The sequence below is a fragment of the Sinocyclocheilus anshuiensis genome, unplaced genomic scaffold, assembly GCF_001515605.1.
Source record: "Sinocyclocheilus anshuiensis isolate Anshui unplaced genomic scaffold, SAMN03320099.WGS_v1.1 scaffold461, whole genome shotgun sequence".
NCBI classification, from domain to species: Eukaryota; Metazoa; Chordata; class Actinopteri; order Cypriniformes; family Cyprinidae; genus Sinocyclocheilus; species Sinocyclocheilus anshuiensis.
Window position 1 is genome coordinate 2,273,029 of NW_015541005.1, and position 11,620 is coordinate 2,284,648.

Consider the following 11,620-nt stretch of genomic DNA (forward strand, 5'->3'; position numbering starts at 1 on the left):
ACATACATGAATCACCCCGTAGCAGATCTATACAGGTGGAGCTGGGGAAGGTGGAGGGTTTCTGAAGCACGCTTCAACTGCTACAGCCAAGAATTTTAATATTGAGCAGCAGCTCATTGGCTCAAAAAAGAACCAATCAGCTGCGCCATGTGATAATGTTGTCATTATGTCTGACTGAGTTAGGCCTATCAGACTGCGCTATCTAGAGTTTCATGACAGAACTTTGGATATGCGTCTTAGCTTCCACAATCAATCTCCACATTTAATATTTAACATGCACTAGGAGCAGGATTTGGGTCCAATGAGTTTTCACTGTTGGCAGAGCTACGCAGTGTGACAATGCAGACAATGCTCAGCTCTTTATATAAAATAGTATATATATATATATATATATATATAAGGATTTATTTTATTATATTTATTATTATTACTACATAAAAAAAAATTCAACAAAATTTGAAATGTTACTGTTGTAATATTTCACCATAAAATAAAAATAGAGTATTTACAGAACAACGGTACAAAATTTAAATAATAATGAAACAACAGAAATTTTGTGAAACTGTACTATGTAAAAATAAAACAAAATAAAAATATAAGTATAATTATAATCACAATTTTAGTTTACAAAGCAACTGTAAAATTACAATACTAATATTTCTTAGAACTGTAATAAACATGAGATTGTACAATGCATTATAAGGTGAATTAATGTACAATGCATTAAAACTACTTTTATAATGCATTATACATAAAGGCTTTAAGTAAATCTATCTATCTATCTATCTATCTATCTGTCTGTCTATCTACAGTATGACTGTTTTAGACTTTACGTGTTTACAAAATATATTCTCTTTTCAACTGAGTTTGAACTTCTAAACTGGTACTAACCAAAAAACCTCAGTGGAAATCCCAGCAGGCTTTGCGGTTTGCAGGTGGAAGTATCAGTATTTCTCAATAAGTCTTTGAGGATACAGACTTTATGCCTAAAGACACTAAAGAGCAGAGGAGGATTGTGGGAGTTTTCGGGGTCATTTGTATAGAAGTAAGAAAATGCACCATTCCAGTTTCTCTGGCCTCCTCAGGTTATGTCTCCATGCAGCAAATTCTGCAAAAAGAGAAATACATCAAAATTACTTGGCAGCTAGTTTGTTTGTGTAAAACTAAGGCAGTTTTTTGAACTTCAGGCTGGTTTCAGGTTGGGTTTTTGATGGTTTGGTCACTTGTTAGCTTGCCAAACCTGCTGACAATAAGGAATTACGATATTAAGGTATTATAAACATCAGCACCATGAATTTCTGTAAAGATACTTTAAAACAGTGTGTATAGTGTAAAGCACCCTTATGCAAAATTTCTGGTTGCGTGTATTCCTATTGAAATGACTGGATAAATATTTGCAGAACAATAGTACATATGGGTATACCTTTAGTCAAACAAACAACAATTGTGATCATCTGTGATATAAACCATAATGCGCATCCTGCATGATTTAGAATTTTAGTGTAGTTTGAATGGGACTATAGAAAAGGCCACAGGCGAGATGGATGGTGAGAGGGATGAGGGAGAGAGTGAGAGAGCAGGATAGGAATGTCTGTGTTGACCTTCTGGATGGCTTCGCTGGCAGAGTCATCCTGCAACAGTTTTGCCCGGTCCAGTGCCCTCTCAAAGTGCAACACACAGGCCTTGTAGTTACCCAGCTTCACTGTGTCAGAGAGAAAGAGGATGTAAAATTATCTAATTGTACGGCGTGGCATGGATCAAATATACATAACGACCACATTAACTCCTATTGATTCAAAGCAATGTGGGAAATTTGATTATTCATGGTCAGAGAGTCTATTAAGCTTCCTGGGCAATGTAGTTTGGACTCACATTCTGCCTGCGCCATGAGCACACTGGCATTGAGCTGCCATTTTTCATCGCTGATGTCATCCGCAGCAATGAGTGAGCGGGAGCCATAGTCTCGTGCTTCGCTGTAGCATTTCAGCTCTAGGTAACAGCGGCCGATCTCGTGGAACAACCAGGCTTTCTCTAACCCGCCACATACTAGAGGCAACTTCTCCTCCCAGCTACGCAAACACACACAGAACAAAATTAAATGACCATTACAATAGATTTCTCTGTGTACATCAACACCAAAGTCAATATTAATTAAAAGCAAATGCACTTACACTTCTATAGCTTGTTGAAACTTGCCAATCCGTGCGTACACACGGCCAATGTTGTCCAGAGCCCTGGATTTACTGTCCATCAGGTTGCTACGAAACAAAGCACAAACCAAACACACCGGATGAGTTGTAGATTATTAACCAACCAAGAAAAACAGAAAGGTAGCTTTCCTGCTCTCATGGTCGCCTACCCTTTCTTGGCCATCTCCAGATCCTTCTCATGATGATGCAGAGCCTTGTCCATATTCCCAAGATCCATCAGTGCATTGCCTACATAGAATATTAGAGAAACTTTTAACATAGAGTTTCATATTTCTCATTCTTGTGCTATTGATATTATATGACTACCAATGCAGCTGTGGAGGTTCCCAAGCACTTCTCTCTTATTGGGCAGCACTTCTCCAGACCATTCCTTCACCACCTTCATGAGCTCACGGGCCTTCTTCAGACCGCTATCTGTGTTGCCAGAACTCAAGGCTGTCAATTGAAGAGATAATACTCAAAAATCCAATAGCACACAAAACATTTTCTGAAAATTATGTAGAGTAGTGCTTGCCCATCCAAAAGTCCTGTGATGCCAGAGCATTGATAAGACATTATTCTGATTCTGATATGAGGTTTCTCCTTCAGTGCAAGTCTACAGAATTTTCTCGCCTGGTTTGTTGTCCGTCAGGCAAAGATCATAAGTCTAAAATCTTACAGTCACTTTCCAACCAAGCAGCTTTTCTTTTGGTCAGTGTGGTGAATTCGCGGAACCAAACTTAATTCCCGCCCTAACCTCAGTGTTGTTCCTGATGAAAGTCAGCCACTCATCAATTAGCTAAAAATCATCTACATGCACTACCATTCAAAAAATTGTGGTCAGTAAGATTTTTTTTTTTTAAAGAAATTAATACTTTTTTCAGCATGAAATTGATCAAAAATGACAGTAAAGACATTTATAAAGTTACAAAAACAAGTATCCTGTATCCACAAAAATATTAAGCAGCACTGTTTTCTTCTTTGATAATAATAATTGTTTCTTGAGCACCAAATCAGCACATTAAAATGATTTCTGAAAGATCTTGTGACATTAATGGCTGCTACATAAACTACATTTTAAAATATATTAAAATAGAAATTAGTTGCTTAAATTGTAATAATATGTCTGTTTTTACAGTGTTTTTGATTAAATAAATGCATCCTTGGTGAGCAGAAGAGACTTCTTTCAAATATATAAAGAAATTCTTCTAACTCCCGAACATTTGAACGATAGTGTATGGTTTAGCAAGTGTAACATGAGTATGCGACTAATGCTAAATTTCTTGCTAGGAACCTATACTGTGGACTTTGACCCGTCCCAAACTCTGCAGAGATTCACCTGTGTCAATCTCCTCCAGACTGTCGAGGACGTATCGAGTGGGGTCTGAGGGAGGCTTGTGAAGAAGTCGGTTCCACTGCTGCTGCATGAGTTTTCTGTCTCGCTGACGAGCGTAGATGGGCTTCTGCTGCTGCCAGAATGCCGTCCGCGTGTCCAGATATGAGATACAGCCTACGATCAGATCTTGCACACGCTCTCCAGTTCGTATCTTACCTTTTATAAGATCTGTATAGGAGCAGATTGCGAAACTTCATAGAATATGCACTTTCACAGATGCAATCTGACATTTGAAAAGGTCTAAAAAAAAAAAAAAAAAAAAAACCTGAAACACACACCCTCATCTTGTAGAAGTTTCTCTAAGTATTCTCTGTCACTGTATAGCTCTCCCAGAAGTTCCTTGGCTGTTTTTTCATTTCTGCCCATCTTCTGGCCATGCTTTTTGGATTCCCTCTTATGAGAATGATTCAAATGCTTGGAACGAACCTTTGAACAAGCAAACAAATATGTGTTACTAACTGCTGAAATGAACATAAATGGAAAGCATTAACAGTGGCAGGGTGAATAATGAGGGCAGGTGGTTTAATGAGAGAGCGAGCAAGAGATAGAGAAGATAATATAGCCAGCTCACCCCATTAGATTTGTGGAAGAAAGACAAGTCTCCTTTATTTTCCAGCTTCACAGAGGAAGGACCTTTTGGGTTGGGGTGAGAGATGTGGGTAACTGAGGTCTGTTTGCCGTGTAACCAAAATATGAGCTCCACATTTCTCATCATGTTGTGTCTGAGGACTTACTGCCCACTGAGTTGACGATTGCCTCTTGAGCTTTCTGGATTCCCAGCCTGAACTCCTGCAGCTCTGGACGCAGCTTATTGCCTCGGTGATAGTAGACCAATGCAAACTCAAAATCGCCCATAGTGTAGAGAGCTTCTGCTTTCTGATACAGACCCTGCAGGAGACAGGATGGAGAAGGAGATTCATAGGTTATCTGTTAAAAGAAGCTTTTCATACAAAGCAGTTACAGTAACTAAAGGGACTGGACGCCTAGAGGAACATGCAATGGCACCAAACAGGTTTCTGATTTTTCATTGTTCTTTCATAATTCTTACATGACACTACATGCTTTGTGGTAACAAGCCAGCTCCTTGCTATCACATGATATACACTCATCTGAAAATCTCTTGGTTTAATAACCCAGTAAAAATATTACATTTAAAGTGATGTGTAGAAGTAAATCCATGTATATAAAGACGTATCTTATGTTCACCAATGCTGCATTTACTTCATTAAAAGTCCAGTAATAACAGGAATATTGTGAAATATTATTACAGTTTAAAAGAACTGTTTTCTATTGTAATATATTGTAAAATGTACTTCATTCCGGTGATCAAAGCTGAATTTTCAGCATTATTACTCCAGTCTTCAGTGTCACATGACCCTTCGGAAATCATTCTGATATGCTGATTTACTACTCAAGAAAATAGCTGTTCTGCTTAATATTTTTTTGTGGAAAACATGAGATTTCTTTGATGAATAGAAATTCAAAACAACATTTATTTGAAATACATTTGTTGGAAAAATGTGAAAGGTCTTTACTGTTCCTTTTCACTTTTCCTATCAATTTTAATTTTGACAAAATTTGACCCCGTACTATATATTTATTGTTTATACTAATATATATATATATATATATATATATACACACACATACACACCTAAATAAATAAATATATATATATATATATGTACATACTGTGTGTGTGTATATATATTCTATTTAGAAAATAAACATAACTGCTGATAATTCAGTGCTTTTACTGGGATTAGACATTATTAATGTAGAGCAGGAGATCTACCTTCCTGCAGAGTTTAGCTCCAACCCTTATCAAACACACCTGTCTGTAATTATCAAGTGCTACTTCAGATCCTAATTAGTTGGTTCAGGTGTGTTTGATCAGGGTCGGAGCTAAACTCTGCAGGAAGGTAGATCTCCAGGAACAGGGTTGGGCACCCCTGATTTAGAGGGTTTATATATAGTAGCTCCAAAAAGTATTTGGATACTTAAGCCACACTTAAAAATTAGTTAATTTCATTGCATTACATACAAAATAGTTTGCAACTATTTTTAGGTGACTTTAGTGGATGGTCTCTCACGTTTCACTAGTTTGACTTGTCCTTTTTGTCTTAAAACTTATAGTTTTAATTTTAAACAGAACATTTTATTAATTCAATGTTATTTTTGTAAAATTCGAAAGCGTGCTTGTGACATAAATGTCACTTGGTTTAATATTTCTTTATCTAATGCAATAATATTTATCAAATTTAAGTGTGCCACAACACAAGTCTCCACATACTTTCTGGGGCAATGCCCTACTTTTGCCAGAATCATCTGATACGGTTTCAGATTATGTAAGTACGCCCCCTTCAGGACAAGTGAACATACAGACCAGACTCAAAACTGAACCTGCTGCACCGAACGAGGAGATAAAACAGAAATGAGCAGCACAGGTGAACACACCTTGAAGAAGTCTTTGTTGTCTTTGAGGGAGGTCTCGGCATCTTTCAGCGCGCTCTCTGCATCCCCTAGTTTCAAATAACACCTGGATCTAGCGACCAGACAGTTCTTATCATCCGGCTGTAAACTTAAAGCCTGGTGGGCAGCAAGAAGATTCGTATAAAGTGTGAAATAAAGCACTCAGTTTAATGTAAGAAATGTAAAATGTATTTCGCATAATCCCCAGACCCAGTTATAGTTATTAGCTTACCGTGGAAAAGCTCTCAATAGCTTTGACATACTCTCCCCTCTGGAACAGCTGGTCACCTTCAGCTACATAGGTGCTAAAGGTACTCTTCGGCCCTTGTCCTTCCTCGTTATCGGACATTTTATGCGTATTTATACAAAACTACATCAAAACCATTCAATACATATCAATAAATGTACTTGTAGTCCGGGAAAGTCTTGTCCGCTGTATCCTAGCGACGCGCCTAACAAAACTCTGCGCAGCCAATCAACTGTGAGAGACCTTTGATTGACATGCCAATACGTACTACGTCATTCCATCTTAATTTCTTTGGTCTAATTTATACTTTTAATTTCCAAAATATAAAATATATTCTAAAATAATGGTAATATTTAATGCAGCAAACGTTTCTTAACTTTTTTTTCCTTAAATATATCAATATAGCAAGAACGTGAAAATGCCTGTGGTGATGCATATGTATCGGAAGAGCCAGAGAAGTTGAGAATTTGGTGAAGGGGAAAACAGAAAGACGCTTACTTTATTTACAAGGCTTTTTAAAAACGGCCCATAGTCAAGACTGTTCCAGCGGAGTGAGCAAAGTCAGCATGGACGTTGTCTTCTGAATACACTGAAGATCTTTCAAGATGAGCAATATGAACGTATTCCAGACAAATGCTTAAATTGCAGTTTCCTAACTGGGTACACGGTCAGGTCAAAGACAGCATGAGAATGCTGGAGCACAACAAATCTTCAGCCATCCAATGTCAAGGAACATTTAGGTAAAACGGTAAACATGGCTCACTGATCATGCAATGTACATAGATCCATATTATACACACTGTGGAGTCAATGGTATCAAACCCACAAATAAGCAGATCTCTGACATTCACTCCCTCCAGAGGCTCTTTAATTCAGAAGTTAATGAGTGCTGGCCAAACATAGTCTCTCCCTGGGTTTAACCTTTAAGAGTGTAGATCCTAGTGTATTGAAATATCATCCATCCATCCAAAGCTCACATCCAGCAAATTTACAATAAATATACATATCAAAAAAGTGAGTGTATTTCAGTTAAAAAAAATTAAACAGTCATAAACTATCAACAAAGAAACACTTTACATTCCAGTAAAATGTACAATGCAGCAAGGGGTTGAATGGAAACATTGACAAATGAATCTGGGAGAGGGACGTGGTCAACAGGTGCGTGAACTCGCTCTCTCTGAACCTCTGTATGCAGTAGTCAAAATCCACTCTCTTGACGAAACCCAGAACCAGCGTTATTCTTACGGTGACATTTGGCATGAGGTGCTGCATTCACATAATAGTTTGCTGAGGTCTTTAAAATGGTTTGAAACGTTGCATAAATATAATATCTGTGTGAATTCTGACTCTGTGCATGTTTAAACAATCTATATGGCACTAGCAGTGATGACTTCCTGTACTAACCCGTGTTTTTTTCTGACGTGCTTTGGATTTGGATCACTAATATGCTGGGAGAGGGGCTGTTTATGGGCGGATGGGAAATGAGATTAAAGTATTTCGAGTGAGCCTGGGAAAAACAGCAGATTTGCCTGTAGCACCGTCTTATGTTGCCCCAAACATCAACTCAAGTTGTAGCTGAAGCTTTTGAAAGCCGAATAAAGTGAAAATTACAATGAATTCAGGGTACATTCGATAGAGTGGATTAAAAAAGCAAAACAAAACAATAAAACTAAAGCTGGAATACAAGAGCCAAAAAGGACACCGATCAGAGAGAGAACTGTGCAATGCATCATGTTGTTTTTCTGGTACAGAATGGTCATGCCCCTGCCGTTGTTGTCTTTGTGTGCAAGCAGTAAAACAAGTCAATGGCACAGACGCAGGTCCAACTGTGGAGCCCGAAAGCCCATTACACCAGAGTGTAGTACATCAGAGAGCAGGGATGGAGGGGAGTAGTCCGGTTCAGGGGAATTCAGAGGTTGTGAAACTACTGCATACATGCTGAAAGTTGCCAAGTTAGCCAAACTGGAAGAAGAAATTTCCAGGTCCAGATGCTGCAGGAAAAAAAAACAAACATTTAGTGACACTGAGAAGAAAATAATCAGAGCTGAATATAATAGGAGAAAATGAGCTACATCACAACAGCTGTAGAATGTATTTTTACAGTAGTCTTAATTTTATGCATTTACACATCCGATTAAAAGTTTGTGTTCAGTACGATTATTTTGAAAGAAATGAATGCTTTTATTCAGCAAGGATGTCTAAATTGATCAAAAGTGGCAAGGACATTGTTACAACAGATTTCTACTTTAAATAAATGCTGACATTTTAAACTTTGTTCAAAGAATTGTGAAAAAAATGTATGGTTTCCACAAAAATATTAAACAGCACAACTTTTCAACATTGATAATGTTAATTAAGCATCAAATCAGCATATTAGAATGATTTCTGAAGGATCATGTGACACTGAAGACAGGAATAATGATATTGAAAAATCAGCTCTGACGTCACAGGAATGAACTGCATTTTAAAACATATTCCAATAGAAAACAGTTCTTTTAAATTGCTATAATATTTCACAATATTAATGTTTTTACTGCATTTTTGATCGAGTAAATGATTCCTTGGTGAGCATTAAGAGAAGTCGTTCAAAACCATGAAAAATCGTACCAACCACAAACTTCACAACAGTAATGAAATTCAATGGTTTACTGTACAGTCTGAGCATTGGATTAATAAATGTAAGAGAAGTAAATAAAGGTTTGCCTTACATGAATTACCTTCAAAACTAAAGCCACCAGGGCCACCAAAGAATGCTTTGAAGATGTTGTTGGCATCAAAGTCTGAAAAAAAGCAAATAAAAAGAAACAAAATCATTAGTCACCATACATAAATCAAAAAATATTTTTAGACTTTTTTTTATGGAAGCTTCAGTTGAAAGACAGTACTACATAATAAACGAAGCATTAATGAAACCCATATTACAGAATAAAACAGTGTTGACAGAAAGAGAAATGAAAAGATCCTGAATGTGTGAAGGAGACAGACCCATGTTCATGTCATCATCCTCCAGGTCGTGGCCGCTGTCATAGCGGGACTTCTTCTTGGGGTCTGAGAGCACAGTGAAGGCCTCGCCCACCTCCTTAAACTTCTTCTCTTCCTCTTTCTGCATCTCAGCACTCGCTCCGCTATGTCGGTCTGTGAAAAATACAAGAGAGACTGTTACAGAATCAGGAACAAAAAAAAAAAAAAAAAAACTTTAGGACTTTCTTACACACTGGTGGCCCCATTACTGCCTACAGAACAGACTTCTGGGGAATTTGCAGATATAGACTGTATAAGGAGAAAACGCTGTGATTCTTTCAATGAAATATGTACCTGGGTGGTGCATCAGGGCTCGTTTACGATAGGCCTTCTTGAGTTCATCTTCAGTGGCATTTTTATCCACCCCAAGGACCTTGTAATAATCTTTCCTCTTGCTTTTCTTCAGCTCTAACTGAGCGTTCTTCAACAGGTTCTTATGTTCTGAAACACACCACACAGAAAAGATTAATGGAAATGAAACATTTTAATGCACATTCAAAATGAACACACACCTTTAGTCTTCTCGGTTTGATAAACCTTCTCATAGTCTCTGACAGCCTCTTCATACTGCTCTGTGTCCATGTAACTACAATGCAAAATGAACAGGTTAAACAACAAATAAAGTTTCAAATGTGTTTAAAGGGTGTAGAAACACAGACGTACCATTGGGCTCTTCTCAAATAAGCTTTAATATAGGTCTCATCCAGTTTAATAGCCTTTGTGCAGTCCTCAATGGCCTGCTCCAGTTTGTTTAACTGAAGACACAGAAGAGAGAGAGACGTCATGTGTTAGTGCCAAACAATGACCAAAATGAGACAGACACACGTGACCCAGCTTCAGAACGGGAAAAGGGTCTACTGTTTGGCCTTGTGGGGCACTCCAATACTGATACTGTATTCAAACCAAATGCAGACCTTGGATCCGACGGTGGCTCGGTTACAGTACAGCTTGGCATTGGTTTTGATGTTGTTTGGGTCGATGGTCAGGGCCTCTGAGTAGAGGTCATATGCCTCCTCAAAGCTGCCCTCTTTAAATGCTTTATTCCCTTCCTCTTTCTTCGCCTTTAGGGCTTTAGCATTCTATAACAGAGAAACAATTAGATACTTTACAGACACTGTACTAAAACTTAAAAGAACAGTTCAATTTGCTGAAAATGCACTCAGCCTCAGGCCATAAAAGATGTTGGCAAGTTTATTTCCTCACTGCAGCAGATTTGGAGAAATTTAGCATTACATCACTTGCTCACCAATGGATCCTCTGCAGTGAATGGGTGCCGTCAAAACGAGAGTCCAAACAGCTGATAAAAAAACATTACAATAACACCACTCCTGGGCATCAATTAACATCTTGTGAAGCAAAAAGCTGCATGTCTGTAATAAACTCATCATTAAAACATTAACTTCAAACTAGGCATGGGCGATATGACCAAAATCTTATATCGCGATACGAGTAATTTTATATCACAATAACAATATATATCACGATATAGTTATTTTTGCTTTTAATAAGGTTTTTATGATATCAAAGTTTTCGATACCATAGAATTTTCATCCTTCTTGTCACCAGTGTAAATATCACAGAAAACCTAATACAAGCCTAAAAAAGAAAAAATTGAGAAAAAAAAAACCAAACAAAAAAAACTCAAGCTCACTGAAGATAAGTAACCAATTAAAAGCAATTGGGCAAAAAAACTACAATAAGAAATGCTACATACATTGTATAAATGAAATCAAAAACACAGTTTTCACTGTGCAAATTATATTTCTTCTTATTAAAGTATAAAAGAGATAAGAGATTTAGTCTAGAGCAGTGAGAGATTTTTTCTCACTGTTGTGTGATCATCATGAATGACAGAGAGGAAGAATAAGGCTGCTTCCCTTTTAAGACCGAACATCCGAATCCAATATAACTTTACACTGCGTTTTCTTTCTCAGCTGTTCACTTTCATTTAAAGGGGTCATATGATGTTGCTAAAAGAACATTATTTTGTGTATTTGGTGTAATGAAATGTGTTTATGCGGTTTAAGGTTCAAAAAACACATTATTTTCCACATACTGTACATTATTGTTTCTCCTCTATGCCCTGCCTTTCTGAAACGCGTCGATTTTTACAAAGCTCATCGGTCTGAAAAGCGAGGTGTGCTGTGATTGGCCAGCTATCCAGTGCGCTGTAATTGAGCGACGATTCAAAAACATGAAAACCTATTATAAACGAGGCATTCGTTGCATCCAGTGGGGACATAATTATGGATTATAATGACTTATACTGTCTTTTTACGCGTTGCATCGCGCCGC

General features: G+C 37.5%; 2 protein-coding genes across 3 annotated transcripts in view; both read right to left on the reverse strand.

The window, feature by feature from the left end:
* Positions 1-6,652, reverse strand: part of odad4 (outer dynein arm docking complex subunit 4) — a 9,757-nt gene extending 3,105 nt beyond the window's left edge. Inside the window, exons 1-8 of the mRNA XM_016488642.1 lie at positions 6,290-6,652; positions 6,043-6,174; positions 4,320-4,473; positions 4,157-4,218; positions 3,864-4,011; positions 3,529-3,753; positions 2,517-2,645; positions 2,360-2,438 (exon numbers count right to left, since the gene is read on the reverse strand). Coding sequence (XP_016344128.1) covers positions 2,360-2,438; positions 2,517-2,645; positions 3,529-3,753; positions 3,864-4,011; positions 4,157-4,218; positions 4,320-4,473; positions 6,043-6,174; positions 6,290-6,406 — 1,046 coding nt within the window. The 5' untranslated portion in view covers positions 6,407-6,652. The remainder of the gene's footprint in view (positions 1-2,359; positions 2,439-2,516; positions 2,646-3,528; positions 3,754-3,863; positions 4,012-4,156; positions 4,219-4,319; positions 4,474-6,042; positions 6,175-6,289) is intronic.
* Positions 6,653-6,784: 132 nt separating this feature from the next.
* Positions 6,785-11,620, reverse strand: part of LOC107690290 (dnaJ homolog subfamily C member 7-like) — a 28,229-nt gene continuing 23,393 nt past the window's right edge. Inside the window, exons 8-14 of one of the 2 annotated variants that reach the window (XM_016488583.1) lie at positions 10,240-10,404; positions 9,989-10,080; positions 9,838-9,911; positions 9,620-9,766; positions 9,290-9,439; positions 9,013-9,084; positions 6,785-8,295 (exon numbers count right to left, since the gene is read on the reverse strand). In XM_016488583.1, coding sequence (XP_016344069.1) covers positions 8,258-8,295; positions 9,013-9,084; positions 9,290-9,439; positions 9,620-9,766; positions 9,838-9,911; positions 9,989-10,080; positions 10,240-10,404 — 738 coding nt within the window. In that variant the 3' untranslated portion in view covers positions 6,785-8,257. The remainder of the gene's footprint in view (positions 8,296-9,012; positions 9,085-9,289; positions 9,440-9,619; positions 9,767-9,837; positions 9,912-9,988; positions 10,081-10,239; positions 10,405-11,620) is intronic. The other variant, XM_016488584.1, reaches the window with a different exon arrangement.